This window comes from Buceros rhinoceros, unplaced genomic scaffold (genome assembly GCF_000710305.1).
Source record: "Buceros rhinoceros silvestris isolate BGI_N320 unplaced genomic scaffold, ASM71030v1 scaffold23478, whole genome shotgun sequence".
Taxonomy (NCBI): Eukaryota; Metazoa; Chordata; class Aves; order Bucerotiformes; family Bucerotidae; genus Buceros; species Buceros rhinoceros.
This window is the reverse complement of record NW_010429080.1, coordinates 24,396-43,156: the sequence shown is the minus strand read 5'-3', so window position 1 is coordinate 43,156 and position 18,761 is coordinate 24,396. Positions and strand designations below refer to the sequence as shown.

The 18,761-nt window shown below is 36.9% G+C and overlaps 1 protein-coding gene across 1 annotated transcript in view; it reads right to left on the bottom strand.

Moving 5' to 3' along the window:
- Window positions 1–935: 935 nt before the first annotated feature.
- LRCH2 (leucine-rich repeats and calponin homology (CH) domain containing 2) overlaps window positions 936–18,761 on the bottom strand; it is a gene marked incomplete at its 5' end in the record, with an annotated part of 26,735 nt that continues 8,909 nt past the window's right edge. Inside the window, 12 exons of the mRNA XM_010142524.1 lie at window positions 936–1,055; window positions 2,212–2,289; window positions 2,567–2,704; window positions 3,771–3,883; window positions 5,200–5,257; window positions 6,332–6,382; window positions 6,838–6,882; window positions 10,001–10,117; window positions 11,227–11,275; window positions 13,637–13,705; window positions 18,291–18,395; window positions 18,634–18,701. Of these exons, the coding sequence (XP_010140826.1) occupies window positions 936–1,055; window positions 2,212–2,289; window positions 2,567–2,704; window positions 3,771–3,883; window positions 5,200–5,257; window positions 6,332–6,382; window positions 6,838–6,882; window positions 10,001–10,117; window positions 11,227–11,275; window positions 13,637–13,705; window positions 18,291–18,395; window positions 18,634–18,701 (1,011 nt within the window). The remainder of the gene's footprint in view (window positions 1,056–2,211; window positions 2,290–2,566; window positions 2,705–3,770; window positions 3,884–5,199; window positions 5,258–6,331; window positions 6,383–6,837; window positions 6,883–10,000; window positions 10,118–11,226; window positions 11,276–13,636; window positions 13,706–18,290; window positions 18,396–18,633; window positions 18,702–18,761) is intronic.

Here is an 18,761-nt window from a genome sequence, read left to right as displayed (position 1 = left end):
TAGGTATTATCAAATTAAATATCATAAATAAAAAGTATTTACAGTATTTTCTAATTAGACAACAAAATAACCAATTAAATTGTGCAAACTTAAAACACCAAACATCAAAAATGTGAAGCATTACTTAAATCTTCACATACTGATTTTACAAAAACCTATTAAAATATTTTAAAATTTCCGTTTTATCTATTTTAAACAAAGAAATTTCAAAAAATGTTTAAGACTATTAAGAGTTATCAATTACACAGGCACTTCACATGTAAACAATCTACAGTACAACTGAAAAAATATTTGGCACCAACCTAGAAGACTGGAAAAAACTCAATAAAATGTGTCCTTTTCCCCACTGTATACCGTTTGGTGTGATCACCATACACTCAGACTAAATACTGGCAATGTCAGAAGTGTGTAAGTTACAATCAGGAGTGCATAAAATAAAAAACACAAAATCTCTTTCTGATAAAGAGTCAGTGATCAGCCATTTGCACTTTTACCACCATACCACCACTACATTTTTGTCTTACCTTTAAATTAAATGATTGACTTGAAAGATTAAAATGAGGGGGGAATGTGCTTTGTAATTCTAAAATAATTCAAACAGCATTTTCAATGTAGGAAAAGAAATCCAGCGTTTAACTGTAACTCTGCAAGATGTTAAACGGCAGCTTTTACCGTAAACTAACTGGAAAGAGAACCTGATGCTACCACAATCTCTTTGTGCATCCAGTTACAAAAGAAAAGAGTAATTATGTTCTTTTAACTGCCAGCTGACTCCAACTTTTTCATGTACAACTCCGAAGTAAGGCTCTTGACATCATCTGGACAGATAGTAGTTTGTGATGGCTTGGATGTTCCCACGTAGGAAGCCGAACTGCCTCAGAGCAATCCGAATCAACAGACTGAATGGTAACTTGTCTAGATTTCAACAAGTCTTGTCACATGGAGGAAAGCTGAGATACTTTCAACGCAGGCAGTTCGAGCAGCGCTTGAACTGTGAGGCCAACCTTCACCAGACCCCTTTCCTCCAGAATGTGATGAGGCAAGCAAAGTCTCTCCTGCAAAATAAAGCAGTACATGCATCGAGCTTCATCACTGTTCCCCCACAGCGGGTAACAAATACGTTCTTTCTGAAGTCACACATACTATTAGGAGACTTGCACAGAAAATGTCTTTGGCCTTAAATTTCGCATGTGGTTCTCTACAGTAACAGAATGGCCAGAAACTAGTTAGATCTCAGATCTGTCTAAAGTGTTGAACTGTGACAACATCAGAACATACGTAAGACTGCTCGTTTCATAAAGCCAGAGACTCCATTTCTTTTCATAAGCAGAGCAAGAGAACCAGGCTGATGGGCACTGCTGACTCAGCAGCCTACTGCCCCCTTCCCTTGTTTTGTAGGCTCATTACCCATTTTTCCCTTGGAAAAACCTGGAAGTGCTGATAGACTGGGTCCTCAGTCATGAGCCATTCCCCAAGAAAGTCACCTATCGATTTCAAAATTCAGCACAAGATGGACAATTTTCCCAACTCCTAGCTGGGGTAACATGTAATTCGAGAGGTAAATGTTAGCATCTCTTCTGGATTCCTAACCTCTAAACAGCCTGTGGCTCCACACTAGACAGCAGCTGTGACAGAGCAATAACACAGGCTTCTAAATCGATGAACTAATTTTCTTATTCCATTAAAAGGAGTTGATGGAGGGGTTTTTTTCTAGGTAATATGTAGGCAATTTTTTTTTTTTTAAGGTTTTTTTCCCCCCTCATACAGGCAAGTAAGACGATGAACTTGGGCAACAGCTTGCAACTCCAGTCATGCTAAAAAAGAGAGCAAATCAGTTAAGGTACGTATTTCTCCAACTGTAGGATTTTACCTAGGCAGCCACTGAAATTCATGCCAAAGTTGAGTTGCTAAACTCAAGACTTTCAAGTGTTACAAGACCATCTTCTCACATCAGTTCTTGTTTAGATAATGTATTTTACAAGGAGGTCAGTATTATTTTTAATATAAGGAACTGACTAGAAACCCATAAAGTAGCTTTCTCAAGTTCATTCCACAGGCCAGAAAGAAGACTTTTTTTCATATCTTCAAGTTCCCTAGCCAGTGTTATTATGATTATTGCTCCCTGAATTAAGCCCCCTCCAAAAAACCCAACTTCAGCATTTGCTGACATTTTCTTTGGTGATTAACAAGTCAATAAAGTAATTAGTATACCTGTGGAACACCCAGTTTTTTACAAGCATCAAGGAAGTTTTCAACATTTCTTCGGCACTTTGCCATACTCAGTTTAGGCTGTGAAGACAGGATGTGAGATCATCACACATTCATGAAGGATTGTATATTTGGTGCAAATCCAGTTACAGTTGCTAAAACATGAAATAACTTCTACAAAGACTCATCAAGATGGATCTTAAATTAAACTTTTAGGCCTTGTTTAATGCTTCTCACAGAGAAACTGGAGCGAGCAGTGTAGCCAATTAATATGGTAAACGCGATTCATAATATTTTAGCATTGAAGTTCAAAAGCTTGTTTTCACATAGGATGCCACAAGTGAGATAAATGACTTACCACTGCTGGCGATGGTACGTGAATGCTGGCAACAGAACGTGGCCTTATGTGATTGGCTAAATGGCAAAGAACAACTCCATCCATCAATGCTGCTCCAATGTCGTCTGGCAAGATGACTTTTAACCTCGATTCGAGATTCTATTAAGAAGCCATAACTAAGTTACTTTCAACATTAGCTATTTTTAATTTTAAATCCAGGGTATTTTAAAGCATTCAGTTTAAAAGGGATATTTGAATACTAACAAAGTAAATGGAGCCAACAGACGCTTTACTGAGTCCAAATCTCCTTTTCTCTTTATCATTAAGCTTATATTCCCTTTGCTTGGTTTTCCGTTTGTTTTTTCATGACACTAAGACATTCAGCCAACAACTACCATGACACATAGCTCTCAAACCATACAATGAACTCACTGTTCATCATCTCAAAACACAGAATCTAAGGACAGAAATGTGAGGCTGAATACTTCATCAGCTGTCAGTGTGCCGGATTTGTGGGTTGGACTCATACACCAGAAGAGGGGAACACAACCACTTTGGGTATGGCTATTTCACTCGTGCAGATGACAGTTAAATAGCTGAGGAAAGGGTGGCCAAGAAACCCCCACGCTTGTGTTGCAAAACAGAGAAGGAAAGGAGAGAATGTTTTTTCCCCACTCCAGCAACAAGCATCCATTGCAAGACAGAAACAGTACTGTCCTGGAAAGCAGAGCTGCTACAATTTACAGTTAACCGTAACTGTTAAGTATCTTCAGAACAGAACTTTACAGAAAACAACTTACTGGATGTCTGAAATTTAGATCCCATTCAGTATTGTGTAACTTGTAGCAACTTTCTACAGTCAAGAAAGCATTTGGCTATTCAGAAGACTATACCCATCTTTCTTTGAATTGCGAGTCAAACAGCAGCAAACATGAGCAGTCTCCCTAGGAAAACCTAGATCCTCAGAAACCTAAAAAAAAGATTCTTTTTTTTCATTTCACTTCATTTTTAAGCTAAAAAAGCATTTAGTTCGTGGTTGGCATTTTGGTCAGATCAAAAATAGTTCCACTGTAGCGTGTTACATGACAGTCCTTAGGAAGGACTATCACTACAGAGATGCCCTTGTACAAGTGTAATAATTTGCAGGCCTTTATTGTAAAGGTTTAAATTGTGGTACAGAGCAAACTAAATGCTCTGCATCCATAGAGTAAATAACGGTACATACATTGCGAAGCTGTCTTATTTGTTCCCTTTCTTCCCTTAAATGCTCCATTTTCCTCCTCATTGTAAATCCAGGATCCATTGCACCATAGTCCTGGCGCGATGCACGGCTGAAAGCTATTAAACATAAGCTAAGTTAGTTTTCATAATACAGATTTTAAAAAATGCAAAAGGAGGGCTGTTAAATACTAGCATTCACTTCCTATTCTTCATGCTCAGAAAGCCTTCAAACGACAGTTCTATTATTTTATAGAACACTGGCAAATAAAATCTCTTCTGTAGCAATACCACTGTATCATTAAGTATCCTCATGCTTTTGGGAAAAAAAATAGAAATCCATACTTACACCTTTAGAACTTTCTATATTGTTTCTACCAACTTGTCATATAGCTGTGGGGGCTGCTGTTTTAAAGACGTGAGCTGGCAGTACCCCCAGGAGGCCTACTACCACACTGAGAAAATATGGGCTAAGTCCCAACAAGCCTGCTTCCTCCTGACAAATCTGCACCTTCCTGCAGGCAAGTATGTAGATAACTCGGAAGCCTCTAAATGATCACAGTCAGGCACATGCTGGTACAAACAGCTAACCCAGCTATCTCTGGCACTGAATTTTCACACATCTGCTTGCAAATCTCAAGTGACTGAAGGGCCCTGGTGAAATCACTTGCACGACCTCAGCCATGCCCACTCTGCTACTGAGGGCTCACAGGCTAATTTTCAGGAGGTCTAGTTTTGCTGCCATAAATACTGAATGAAATGAAACTGAAGAACTGAGATCGTTCTTTCTTAATTCACATGAAGACTGTTCTCCTAAAGAGAAGAATGGTATTAACTGGAATAAGGATTGCACAGGGGCTTTTCCAAACTATGCTTGACACTGTTGACATTGAATATTCACCTAGACACTTGCAAACAAAAGAATACTGTAACTAAAAAAAACTCGCATTATTTCTACCTGGATTTCAGAGGACTGAAAGTCTGCTTTAGGCAATACAACTTCTTTATGAGGGTATGCAGGATCTTGGAAGAATCGGGGTACAATAAATCACTAAGCCATAAAACTCCTGGCAAAGCTCTGCTCAAAGCATCCTTTCATAGGACAAATTACAAAAATCACTTGAAACCCTCCTGCCTCAGCCATCAGGTCTCAAGAACAATTGCATGCTGTTTCCCTATTCTTTGGCAGTGACTAAATATGCACAAAATCAATCAGTGGGGGAAAAACCAAAACAAATCACTGTGCAACTTGGGAAACTTTCAATTATTTGCTAAAGCAGCTATGTCTTTTCCAGTACTATGCTAGTGATAAGGACACTGATAGATTGCTGCACTGTGGCATCTATTCAAATTCATTTGCATCTGCTATCCTTACCATCTATTCCTGGGAAATGAACATCTGGTCTGTCACGCTACGTTAGAGAACAGCAGCTTACCTGATCTTGGTTTGAGACCAAACGGACCATGAGTGTTACTATCTGTCCTTTCATAATCCTGTTAAAAGAGATGAAGTCAATTTTCTTCCACTCATTACAAGAATTACCTTTTGTTCCTATCAAGGTAGTGTTCAAATTATTCTTGTCTAAGAAAAGTGAGTCCTTCTGCTTAACTGTAACACTCTTTTGAAGGTGACAATATAAAAGAAATGGAATGAACGTAATCTCACTACATGCACATAAAATTATCTTACTGAAGAAGAAAAGCAGCACCTCATTAAATAAAATCTACTCTAAACCATTTCAAACTACTGCAAACCATCCTGTGAACAGAATTCTAAGGCAGCTGTAAACAAATGCAAACATCCTCCCAACACTTAGCATCAAAATATTTCTTAAGAAATGTTTACTTTCTATGATAAAGATCAGGTTTTTCTCATTTCACCATCTAAAAAGAGAGACGCACTCAGTAATTTGATATGCACACAAGATATCCTTATTTCAACTCATTTCACTGTATTTGGGAGACATTCTCATTCTGCTCCCTCAGGTTCCTTATTGACATGAGGTGGAAATATTAATAATCTTTTGTACGCTTTTTTCAGAGCTCGGCAGGGTAGCAAGTGATACTACACGGTCGTTCCTTACAAAGGAAACCAACCAGTTAATTAAGCTGCAAGGCTGCACCACAAGGTAACAGCCAGAATCGTAACAGATGAAACTTAAGAAGCGTCAGTACCTTTGGGTTGTTTGTGACATCTAAAATACTAAACCACAAGTTTTACTTAAAATCTTCTGGATGGCTAGAGCACAGCGGACAGCTACAAAATATGACAAATTTGATTTTTGTTTTATTGGCTCCTTTCATTAGGAAAGAACGGAGACAAAGCAACGCACCTTTCTACACACCAGTCAAAAAGAAGTAATCTAGGAGAGACCACATGTTGCAAGGGCAAACAAGATGTAATACCAGTCTCTAGTTTCTATCTATTTTATGAATTTTTATTGAAATATTTCCAATTGCAGTTTCAAAGGAAAGTAACAGCTTTATATCCGCATGGAAAAACCTGGTGAGAAGTAATGAGCACAGAGAAATGTTCGTTGAATGAAAAACAAAAGCACAAACTTGTACCTCAGACGACACAGGAGACTGTGGGGACACATTAGTATTATCACTGTCTTGCTAAAAAGAAATCAAAGAGATGAAATTATAAAAACGAAAATTATGATTTAAGAAGAAACATGAAATTATGAAATACACAATACATGAGACACACAATGCTTGTCAACTGTGACAAACTGGCAGCAACTAAATTTAAAAACACGTAAGCCAAGGAAACACAATTTACTCTTTATGCAGAATATTACTTTTACATTACCTCTGCTTGATAGGTGAATTAACTTCCCTATTAACGAAGCTAGCAAATGTCCTGCTTTTCCTCAGTACATAATCTTGAAGATTTTTTTTCATATAAAGGAGTATAACACTTATTTCTGCTACAGCTTTGGAATGCAGACTGTTTGCATGGACTCTAGATGATGTTCCCTGTTCCATGACTGTGGCTCATAGATGTTCATAAAAAAACCAAATACACAAAAAGTTTTCGTCAAGTATTTTACACCATTACTGTTTCTCACCTCATCATTTTCATTTCCACTTGAACTCTTTCTGGAAGACTTATACTGCAAAACACATACAATTATTACTTTAAAATGGAAGTACGGTTTTCATTTGAACTAAATGGCTTGATATCACTCAGATGTAACATTACTGGTGAAGCTGCTGAGAAAAAAACATGTTAAAAATCAAAAGAGAAAAAAACATAACAGAAAAGGAACATCTAGTACCTAGGCTAGTGAAGATCCTCATTATGCTGATGAGATAAAAGCATTTTAAAACTAAATGCTTTTATAAAGTGAACTAACTGCATATGACTATTGATCCAAGTAAAAAGTTCCTAACATTGATTTCGCTGTCTGCAGTGCAAGTGTACAAAAAAGTAGAAAACAACATGCAGCTTGAATTAAAAAGATCCGTCGCTACAGAACTCTGGTAAATGCGTTGTGTCTATGTGGCTGGCCTACCCACCTTCATGGTAACACATAAGACAGGCTAAATTAAGACACTAACTTTGGAACTAGAGGGATGGTTCTCCCTCGAAGACCTGACACTTAGGGGTACATACAGTTCAAAGAATTTCTTAAAAAGGAAGAAAAACCTGGCTTGCAACTATGTTCTTTAATATTAATAAACATGCAAACTTACATAGCTCTCTTACAGAAAGTTGTGTTTATTAGTTGTGCATAGAAGATGCTTCTCTTCAAAGTTATAACTGAAGACTGTTGGACAGTAAAATTGAACAGCACAATAGAGCTGAATTTTCAACAGCTTTTGACCTCCATCCTGACTGCTGCTGAAAACAGGGCACAGCATCTCTCTTGAAAACCAAAGACCAGGTCAAACAGCCTTTGTTAGTTACGCTACTGCCGTTCATTTCCTGTGCAAAGTAAACGTGTCTTTCAAATGAATAAAGTGACAGTTGTTGTTTTGGGGGGGGGTTTGGTTTGTTCTGATGGGTTTGGAGAGGGGGCACATTTTTTTTTGTTTTGACTGTTATTTTGTTTTTTAAACTCTGCACAGAGTACAGGCAGTTCTGGGGCCTGGGCACAGAGACCTCAGAAAGGAATGTATTACTTTGACAGCTGATAAAGCAAAGCCTCGTGTTCTTTGCCCTGCAGAACTCTGCTGCTGACTTCTTTATACAGGTCTTGGGCCAGTTCTGTGGTCACGTTTTTCCACCACAATTAACCAGGTCAAAGATAGCACATAGTGATTATTTTCTATTGGGGGTATGCTAGTGAAAATTTCAGCTTGGATATAACTAGGATCCAAAACAGCTACAAAGTATTCCAGGTAAAAAAAAAAAAAAGAAAAAATAAAGAAAAAAAGAAAGCATTTTGGTTGATAAAACCATCTTCAAAGGTAAGATTCTTTTTACATATTTGATGCAACAAATATTTCAGGTTCCAGAGTGACTTCAGTGCAACACCACAAGAAAAGGAATTCTGGTTCTCACAGGCATTTTCCTACCCTTCTGCTGCAAAGTAAAATTATACAATAAAAACACGTATATAATAAAGATTCTCTATAAATACTTCCAGATGCTGATCCAAGTACATTTTCTCTGTTCTAATGATGCCCACTGCAGTAATTTGACATTCTAATGATATTTTGCATTGTATTTATTTTTACATTCTTATAATAATTGTCAGTACAGATAGGATATTCAATGTGCTTTTTGCCAAGAAAATACAGACACAATATGAACTGTATTTGCACTGGATTCTCAGAACAGCAGTAGTATCTATTTTTTTTCCCCAGTTTGCCAGGAAGACAGACTTCATTTCACTTGCCTATTGCCTTTTTTTTTTTGCAAATGAAACTGTCAGTGATACAATATTTTGTTACTGGTACAGTCTGCTTAATTCATTTTTGAGACATGTCAGATATCTGCTTCCATCACAGAGCTCAAAACTGACACCTGTATTAACATTTAAGGACATCCTTTAAGGTTATGAGGAATCACTAAAGCAGGTCTAATGGTTTAATGGGTCAAATGACTAAATTCTGTTCTACTTGGAATTTTCTTGCCCTCCCCTCAAAGACCGCAGGGCAAAATTAATTTTCAGAATCACAAAATGGTAGGGGCTGGAAGGGACCTCTGGAGATTGTCTGGTCCAACACTCCTGATAAAGCAGGTTCACCTAGAGCAGGCTGCACAGGTTTGTGTCCAGGCAGGTTTTCAGTATCTCCATAGAAGGGAGACTCCACAGCCACTCTGGGCAGCCTCTTCCAGCGCTACCACCCTCAAAGTAAAGAATGTTTTCCTTATGTTCAGATGGAACTTCCTGTGTTCCAGTTAGTGCCTGTTGCCCCTTGTCCTGTCACTGGGCACCACTGAAAAGAGTTTGGCCGCATACTCTTGACACCTGCTCCTCAGATATTGATAAGCATTGGTAAGATCCCCTCTGCGGGATAAAAGCCCTGGAAAGAGGATACAAGTCCATAAACTCTCCAGGAAAAAAAATTAATAGTTTCTATAATCATAATAATGTATCTGAGCTACATGGCAAGCTCTGCTTTTCCTAGAATTTAGTTTCTTTGAAGATCTCTAGCATTTCATAAAGATGTTTGATAGAAAAGACCCAAGAAACTAATTTTGTAAGTAACAAATTTTAACTCTACCTAGCAGTGGTCAGAATTCTGTTTCTCTACCATATCCCAGAACAAATTTTATCTAATGCTGCTATGACTTCCTATCCGCTTTGAGACACTGACATCTGGAGACCAGTGGTACACACTGCAGCAGCAATGCAATACTGAGAAAATTTCCTCTCTAGAACACAAATTGGTACGGTGAGAACCAAAACGAATAAACCATGCTGCACAAAGAAGTAACGCATATTTTCCTCGCACTACAAAAAAATTCCCGCAAAACAGATAGAGAAGGACCAATGTTCGATGATTAGTTTCTGGCTTTACCAGAAGACTATTATAAATCACTTGAAATAAAGGATAAACGAAGCTTTCGGTCAATCTTTTCCTCCTGATTTTCCTGCACTCTCACATTACCCTAAATACACACATACATATTATTTAACTCAAAGCCAAATTTAAAATTACAGGTTACATGCAAAATTAAAAGCATGTCAACCTTAGAGCTTTTCTTACCTTTACTTAGTTACATAATTTCTTCTACTCTCATTAAAAGTGTCACCCACCCACACTCCCCCCCATTACCTTGAAATACTCTTTTCTAATTTGTTTACTTCTCCTTCTTTCTTCATTCTGCCAAATCACTGGCTGTGTTTCTGGCCAATGCTGCTCATCTACTGCATCTTTCTGGTTTTCCAGTGGCTAAAAGGTTCAGAAACATTTTTAAGTAAAAGGTAAATAAATATACCTCATGTGCATTAACACAAACTATTAGGAACCACAATTGTGAATTGTTTGTTTCTCATCATCTAGCTTTACCACATGAAACTGTTATTAGTCATAATGGTGATTCTGGTGGAAATCGCTCATTTCCTTTCAGATTCTAAAAACGTATTTCACAGAAAAAAAAAGAATCTATTAAATAATAATGAAGAAAATTACACCCTTTTCTGCACTGAGCCTAATTTTTATAGGTGTGTAAGGAAGCCACCTAAGGCTGTCATAAATAACTTCAGAAAATCCAGTTAGAAGTGTGGTTAGCCTCTAGCATATCTAGTTTCTCAATCTGCATATTCACAGCCCAGGAAAAAGATGGCTACAGTAAGACAGTTTAAGTATCTGTCTGCTGTTCCTATCTAAAAGATTACACACATCAACTAGCTGCGAAACGAATCTGTCTTTCCATGTATTTAATTATGCAATGTATTCTGAAGAGACAGCTGAAATAGATTCTTAAAATAACAATGAATAAGTATGATTATGTCCTTTTGTGAGAACTGAAAGCAGTCAATCTGAAGGAACCATTTCACAGGGCTAAATCCACATTTCCAACTATTTCTTCATATTAGAATACCAGGCCATTTAAAGCAATTGTAAATACCTGGTGGATTAAAAACTAAACCAATAAAAAAGTACTCTCTATAGTTTCACTGCAATTTTATTATATCATGCAAGCTTCTCAATGAGGCATTAGGAAATGAAAAATTATTTAGAAATTAAAAAAAACATTACGGTGAGGCAATAAAACTTACATGTAAAGAAATACTAAAATCAAACAAGTAAAACTTATGCCTCATTAGTTTCAAGATTTTAAAGATATTACCATACGCTCTTAAAAAAAAGGCCTCCATTACATACAAGTCAAATTATCCTGAAGCCGAAGTTCTTCAAAGGTTTTATAATTTCCACCAAAATTACATACATACAATAACTATGTAAGCAACCATATGAACATATAAAAATTTTCTGCTAGAATTAAAAACAAAACAGTCACTCATATGAAACCACCACATTTGCATTTGAATATTTACCTGCCATCTGTATGGGGACACTGGGGAATTCACTTCATCTGTTGAGACACTAAAAATTGAGATAAGAGGCATTATAAAATTTACTCCTTTGTACTTTAAAACCAAGTTACTTTAAAATGTCAAAAAAGCAAACACTTAAGAGGCAGCTTCTTGGAGCACTACAGTACTTTCTGGCTACCTGTACGAGGATGTCGCAATGTGGCTAAAGAGCACAACCACCTGACTGAAATCTCAACTCATACTCCACTCCACTTTACCACATGCTGACAGCAGAACTTTCATGCTACAGTACTTCGTTCAGATAAAGGTGAAGCGTGTTCATCTTTAGAGATTTCCAATGCATCTTCATTGTTCTGTTTCTCAAAGCAACTAACAAAACATTTTGTTCAAAGCTGACAAAAGATCTATTCTTCTGGAAGACTGACATTCACTATTAGCTCTATACAGTCAAGTAGAAGGGCAAAACGTTTTAAGATGGGACAGTGAAACTGGAAAAAAAATCTCAACAAGTGCACTCTGAAAAATGGACTCCCTGAGACTATTGAAAGTTCTGAGGAAAATAAAGTAGTTTAGATTTAAGGTCACTTCAAATTTTTCTAAGCCTTTCTGTGAAATTCACTTGTCTCATTATCAGAGAGCAGCTCATTCCCATTCTGGCAGCTGGTTTAAAAGCTGTGCAGTAAACCCTAACTGCGGATTGAATGCAAGAGGCACGAAACACCATGAGCAACCGTAACAAATGGTAAAGAGAAAGCAGCCAGGCACCTAACTTCTGCTACTTTGTATTCCTTTTCCTTCCTTTTATTTTTATCCCAGTCTGCCTCAAACCAGTAATGCTATTTAAAGCTGTTAATAGGAAATTTGTCTGAATCATGTCCAACAGCTTGATAAGCAATCCAGTTAAGAACTGCAGGAATGGCTGAAATAAATGAGTTTTGCTGTCAGTGCATACGTATCTATCAACTACGACATGTTCTGTGTTTATTTTTCAAGGGATATGAAAGCCATTTTACTCTGTGTCTTCCTTGCGCAGTACGGGATTTGTGTTTCTATGTATCAGTGCGATAAAACAACAAATAGCCTGCAACGTCTACGTTATCTTGTGTGGAAACCTCAAAACTAAGGAGGTGGAGAGGTGGTTGGGGCTTTTTGGGGGTGAGTTTTTTATTTGTGTTTTGGTTTATTTTGTTTTTAAGTCTCAGAAGTGTTTTGGATTCATTAACAAAACAGGAAAAGCTAAATCTAACCTTTCCTGCATTACCTAACATTACCATCACCAGCCTAAGGCAGCTGTACACTGCAGCAGCTGACAGCATCCCAAAGAACAGAAACTGTATATTAAGTAACCAGGGACTGGAAAGTTCCAAATGCAAATGAATAATAGTCGCAGCGCAGTTCATGGAATCACAGGACACATGAGCAACTGGCTCTGTAAAGTCCCAGATACCAACGAGAGAGAAGACAGCCAGTGCAGGATGTATCATACTGAAATATCTACACTGTGTCCCTTTTCTGTTTGAGTCAATGCTTTCCTGGTGTGTACCTGAACTGGAGAGATCTCTCACCACCCCCAGAGTTCTCTAGCAACACCAACAACAGTTAGGGCTTTTGTCTCCAAGATTCACAGCCAAATGGGGGTCTGGACACAAGCAGATGCAGGTTCTTTTGAAGGTACAGAATTTACAAGACAAAAATCACAAAACCCACCCTTCAGTTGGAGTTCTCATTAGGAGACTGTCAGCAAACTCTCATTCTTTATCTCAAAAATTAAAACCCATTATTTCTTGACCAAACTGATTAAAAGAACGGATCCAAGATTCCTTAGGGGAGGGAGAGCTGAAAACTTGCTAAGCTCTCTCTCACCCATGTAGTCACTGCAAGCCGTGACTTGCCCTTTTCCTGAAGACAAGGTTCTCTTTTTGTTTATTGTGGACACATCCTGCACAAACAGTAAAAGGTTTTGCAGGCTGAACTACCAACAACATTTTTCCAACAGCTCTTAAGAGCACAAAAAGGGCTGCCAGGGTGGAAAATTCAGATGCCTAAGCACAGCTACAGTGCCACTTTATGTAACACCAAATCGAACACATCTGCACAGGCTTGTTACCCGTGGGAGACATGGCCTTCTACAACTGGAACGGGGTATCTAAAACATCACTGCATGCCTATACTTAGGCACCTGAACAGCTGCCATAATCAGACCCACAAATTACATTCCTGAAGGGTCAAAAGAGCAAGTTTCTTTGAGGTTTTGCTTTGGTTTGGGTTTTTGTTAATCTGAAAGAAAGAAGCTGAAGAACAGATTTGTGGGCTAAAACCATCATGACAGAAAATGGCAATAGCAACACAGAATAAATATAACAAATTAATAAAATACTGAAAGCTATGATACATTAAAGTATATCAATACCATTTGTCAGATTCCACTGGCTGCTTTGGCCTATTCCTTGCGCTTACTGAAACTGAATGATTAAGAAGCCTAGAAAGAAAAAAAAACACATAACATATTTATTCAACAGCTTTATGGTTAAACATTTTTTAGAATGTACTTTCACTGCATAACATTTCCTGTAAATAAAAAGTTTGGAACATTAAGGTGATGTTTTCCATAACATTAGAATATGTATTTGCATACATATATGAAATGAAAGCCCTATTAAATCCATTTAAATCAACAGTGTTTTTTCTACCTCTTGAAATATTTCAAGTTCTGAATTTTAAGGAAGTAAAACTTGGTAATTCAAACCAAAATGAAGTATTGTCTTTTTTTTTTCTACCTAAATACATCCTATTTCAACTGATTTCACACCTGTGTAAAATTTTGCTGCAGTCAGCACAAAAGGCTCCACTTTTTCCTAAAATTAGAAGACAGAAGATAGTCAATCTAAAGCAGCCAGGAAATGATACACAGATTGAGCACAAGGAGTCAGTCAGTAGGAGCAGGCAGGATGGTAGCTGAGTAAGAAACTAATACTGAAATGAACTAATGGAAATTAAATTTTTCTAAAAGCCTGAACTTACATAGAGATGCAGAAATGTTTTTTTGTCTAGACCACACACGCACACACAAGAAGAAAATATGAGCTTTTACAGCTGCTTAAAGTGTTAAAAACAACAAAACAATTGGTAAGAATTAAATGTTTTCAAGTGTTATGGTGAGGAGTAACTCGAATGAGTAATTCTGAATCCTTTGAGGTAGTAATACTACACTTCAACACTGCCTTCATGTGCAGAACAGTAATCAAAGCATATTTATGCTGCATTATACTGAGAACTAGAATGTATTGAGAATCAGAATTAGAAGAGCAGCAACTATTCAGTGGAAGAAAGTCAAAGAGTAGGCAGCATTTCATGTTTCACGATCATTACATAGGCCATTAACTTTAAATGACTGATTTTTCAATCAGTCTTCTCTGATTATTGTGGTAACTTGGAGCTCAGTAATCTTATCTTACAGTCTAAACCTCTCACTGTGTGAACTTCAATTTAACGAGATTGAGAAGGTAAAAGCCTGTAAACCGACACTGCAGCATTCACAGGCTGCAGCACCTCTCTATATTTTGTCTTCAGAAACTTAATTTTGAGGGAACATTCCAGAATTCAGTTATACTGTAGTCTGTAAAGTTTTTTAAAAAAATGAATATTCAGATCATTATATAAACACGCTATTTTAAAGTAATTCATTTTTAGAGGTAATTCCCATTTAAATTAGCCTTATATGTTCAACTGAAAGCAATGAGAAATTCAGAAGCTTTCTAGCCAGACGTGATCATTACAACAGAATGAGCTCTAAAAAACTGTCTCCTTAGCAGTTTAACGCAACACTTGCAGCAAAACTGACACTGCTGGTGTAAATGACCATATATTACACAGGCCATTTCATTAACCCTCATGAAACATAGGGAGAAACTATTCCAGCTGATTAAAAGATACATATGCACGTGCACTTTTCAGCCACACCGTTTCTATGAAACATGTATATAGTTAACATTTATTATAAACTAAGCTTATTATAAACTATATTTTTATATTCTGTAAAAAAAAACCCAAATGCCAACAGTATTTTTTAATCCCTGTTTAAAAGCTGAAGATGATATTGGGGAAATAACATCAAGTTCAGTATCTGCCAGGTTAGCAGTTACTAGTCCAGTCAGAGATTTGAATGTCCTGTGGAATAAGGAACTTGGAAGTCTTTACTTAAAGAAATTGATAAAGAAAGTTAGTGTGAGTCTACTAAATCACAAGCTAAGGAATTCATGGCAAAAAAATGTGTTCAGCTAGAAGAGAAAAAAAAAAAAATATCGCTGCACTTTTAAGAACTGTCTTCCAGGAAATACAATGCAAAACTGGGTATACAAAATGAAATTACAAGCAGCTCACGTTCACAAGCCTCTTTCAGATTCCACTAACTGTTTCCATTCATACTACAACTCACTAAATCCAAAACTTTTTTCTTACTAGACAGATCAACTACTAGGCCAATTACTGATGGTCTTACTGAATCACTAAATAAGAACTTGAATAAGATACTTGTGTCAGTCCTGCAGTTAATTCCCTACTTCTGGATCGTACTAACTCTGTTATTACAGAGGTAGCAAAAAGGGTTCTAGAACTCCTACAAACTTTGGAATATAAATTACTCAACAGCACACACATCATGACACAGATTTCTATATATTAAACTCAAAAAACATAATTGTGACTAATTTTTCTAGTTTTACATCACGCAAGCGTAACATCTACTCCAAACTGCTGACTAGATGGGAGAGAAAGCTGGAGGCAAACCCAACTATTATATTGGAAAATATTTTCTATAGTTTGAGAATTTGAAAAGTGAAATTTCTTCTTTGTCACTTAGACTTTCATGTTTTGAGCAAACATGACATGATGATTAAGGGACACAAACGAAGGGAGTGCTGGTGATGCTATTTTAAAGTTAGCTATCTTAAAGATTAAACAAGCAAGCACAATCTAGGATTTTTAAAGAGTGTAACGACTGTAGAAATCTTTTACAGGGAGACAAAAAAGTATTTTAAACTCATTCAGGAGCAGTCTACTGTCTTCATATACGGCTCTGCTTTGTGGCTGTGAGCTGTGCTCTCAGGGATTCAGACAGTTTAAGAAGTCACTGCTGTCAGTTGAGAGCCCGTACTTAACTTAGACGCAGACTGAAGCAGGCTCATTTGATAATAATGAAGACTAAACAGTCTAAGCTATCCTACTTACTTTTGAGAAAGACCAGCAGCATCCAGAGTAAGTTAGAGTTTCAAGTGATACAGTGAAGTCTGAAAACACCTGATTCATACCTACGTAGTCTACAGTCTATACAGGCCATTCCAGATTTCTCGTTACTGGTGACATTTGTGTATCTGCAAATGCTTCCCTCATGGCCCTCAAACACAAAACAAATTGACGCTGGTCATGCTAATTTGCAAATGATCACTTTAAATCCACAATATCTTTAAAAAAACCCCAAACTTTTGCCTGAGGCTCTATAATTAAAGTACTACATATCAAAAAAAAAAGAGAAAGCACACCAAAGACATAGAAAAATATGCCTCTACGTTTGGACTAATTTTAAATAGTCTTTGAAGAGTTGCCTAACTAAATATTTTCCTTAAACAGTATTTAATCTTAAAGAACAATAATGCATAACAAAATAACAAAATATCTGAGGCTAACTCAGCCAATTCCTTTATTCTGTTTTTGTTCAAGAAATGGCCCAAGCTCTTTTTGTCCACACCTTAATTTGGAAATCTGACGCTCTACAAACACTTTATACCTTGATGCACGTCCTGCCGCCCTTGTCCTCTGGAAGAGTTTTTCACTGAATGAAGTTCTATAGCTTAATGGCCTTCGTCTGTATTCATATTTCATGTACACCAAAGCCACAGACGGAAGAAGGAAGCAGGACAGGTTGATGGGAGAGGACAGGCAAGTCATTAGCATAGCAAGCAAAATTAAAGGAGACTGCATAACATTAAAAATAAAAAACCACACACACCACACTAAACAAACAGAAATTAGAAAGCAATTATTTTGTGAAGCTCACTTTTCTAAGGATTCTGTTTACTCAGAATGAACATATTTTCCACAAAAACACAGAAATCTCTTTACTAAACTTCTAAATCTTATTCTTACAATTTCTTGTCATAAACAGCAATAAATTAACAAAACTATGGATTCAAATTCAGAGCTAAATTTTATACCAGAGATGATTTTGACCTCATGAACTTAAAGACACATAAGCAAGCTTTAAAATAAAAACGCTAAGCTAAGAAGTACAATTTAACAACTAGTAAGACTGCATACTGCACGATATGAACAATTCAAGAGCAAAGCAGAATCATTAGCAAGATCACCGCATTAAGATACAACAACACAGGACAAGTCCAGTTTAAGTTGCAGTACCTCAAAAGTTGCGTGGCTTAGTATTTCAAATTGTTACATAACCAGGAAACATTAAAACTAATCAAACAATACCCACTTGCAATATAAATAACCATCATATAACCCCCCCAACTCCTATGATATTTAACTAGTATAAAACAGAGGTGAATTTTTAAAGGTCTGCAATTTATGCTATCAGGATATCAGTTCCTCTCGGGGTTTCACATGTATTTCAACTATCCTAAAACAGCAGTGCAGAAACTCGTCACCACCCAGAAATTCAAAGGAAACAAAAATACTATTTAAGTTGATATGAAGTCAAAACCATTACTGTGGGATAATGAATGACTGTAACAAACTATTTTAGTTAATGAACTACTACTAACTGAAACCTTTACCTTTCAGTAAAGTGCCTCCTCTGGCGAAAGAAGCTCACTGGATATTTGCCTGCTTAGTAAAAGAACTAGAGAGAACACGTTCCTACGCATGCCTGTCCACACCCTCCAGGTACCTCCTCCTGCTCTTCATTTTACACAGTTGTTAACTTGTTCCATTACATTCCTTTAATATGCTGCTTGTTCTACAATTCCTTTTCAAGAGCCATTCTGTTGTGATCCCAACATGAACAGGAGAAAGTCAGGCAGATCATCAGATCTTAACTAACATTGTAATACCTGTGTTTTTGTTCTTGTTGCAGTAACTGAGCTGCTATTTTTCTCAGGTCAGTCACTTCTTTGAGTTCGTCATCATCTTCAACCAGCACTTGTTCCTTCTGAAGTCTGAAAAATTAAACATTAATGTAAAGTTTTATTTCAGTAAAGCAATACATAGAAATGGCTACATTACTGGACAAAAATAAGCAGCACTTCATATAACCTTATCTGTCCAAGAAGGAACACTCTGTCCAATATGAAATTTCTTTCCTTCACACGCAAGGCCCTTAAAAACAACTTCACTCCCCATATCGGTTAACACCTTCCCAAAAAAGAGGAAGGTCCCCAAGATCAAGAAGATTACCTTTTTTCATCTCTCCAGTCCTCATTCTGTTCTATTTTTTGCGATTTCTCAGGATATTTTCCCCGTTCCTTAAGAGATAACAAAGAATGCACTTAGACTTGATTTAAAGAAAATACAACCAAGCCTGC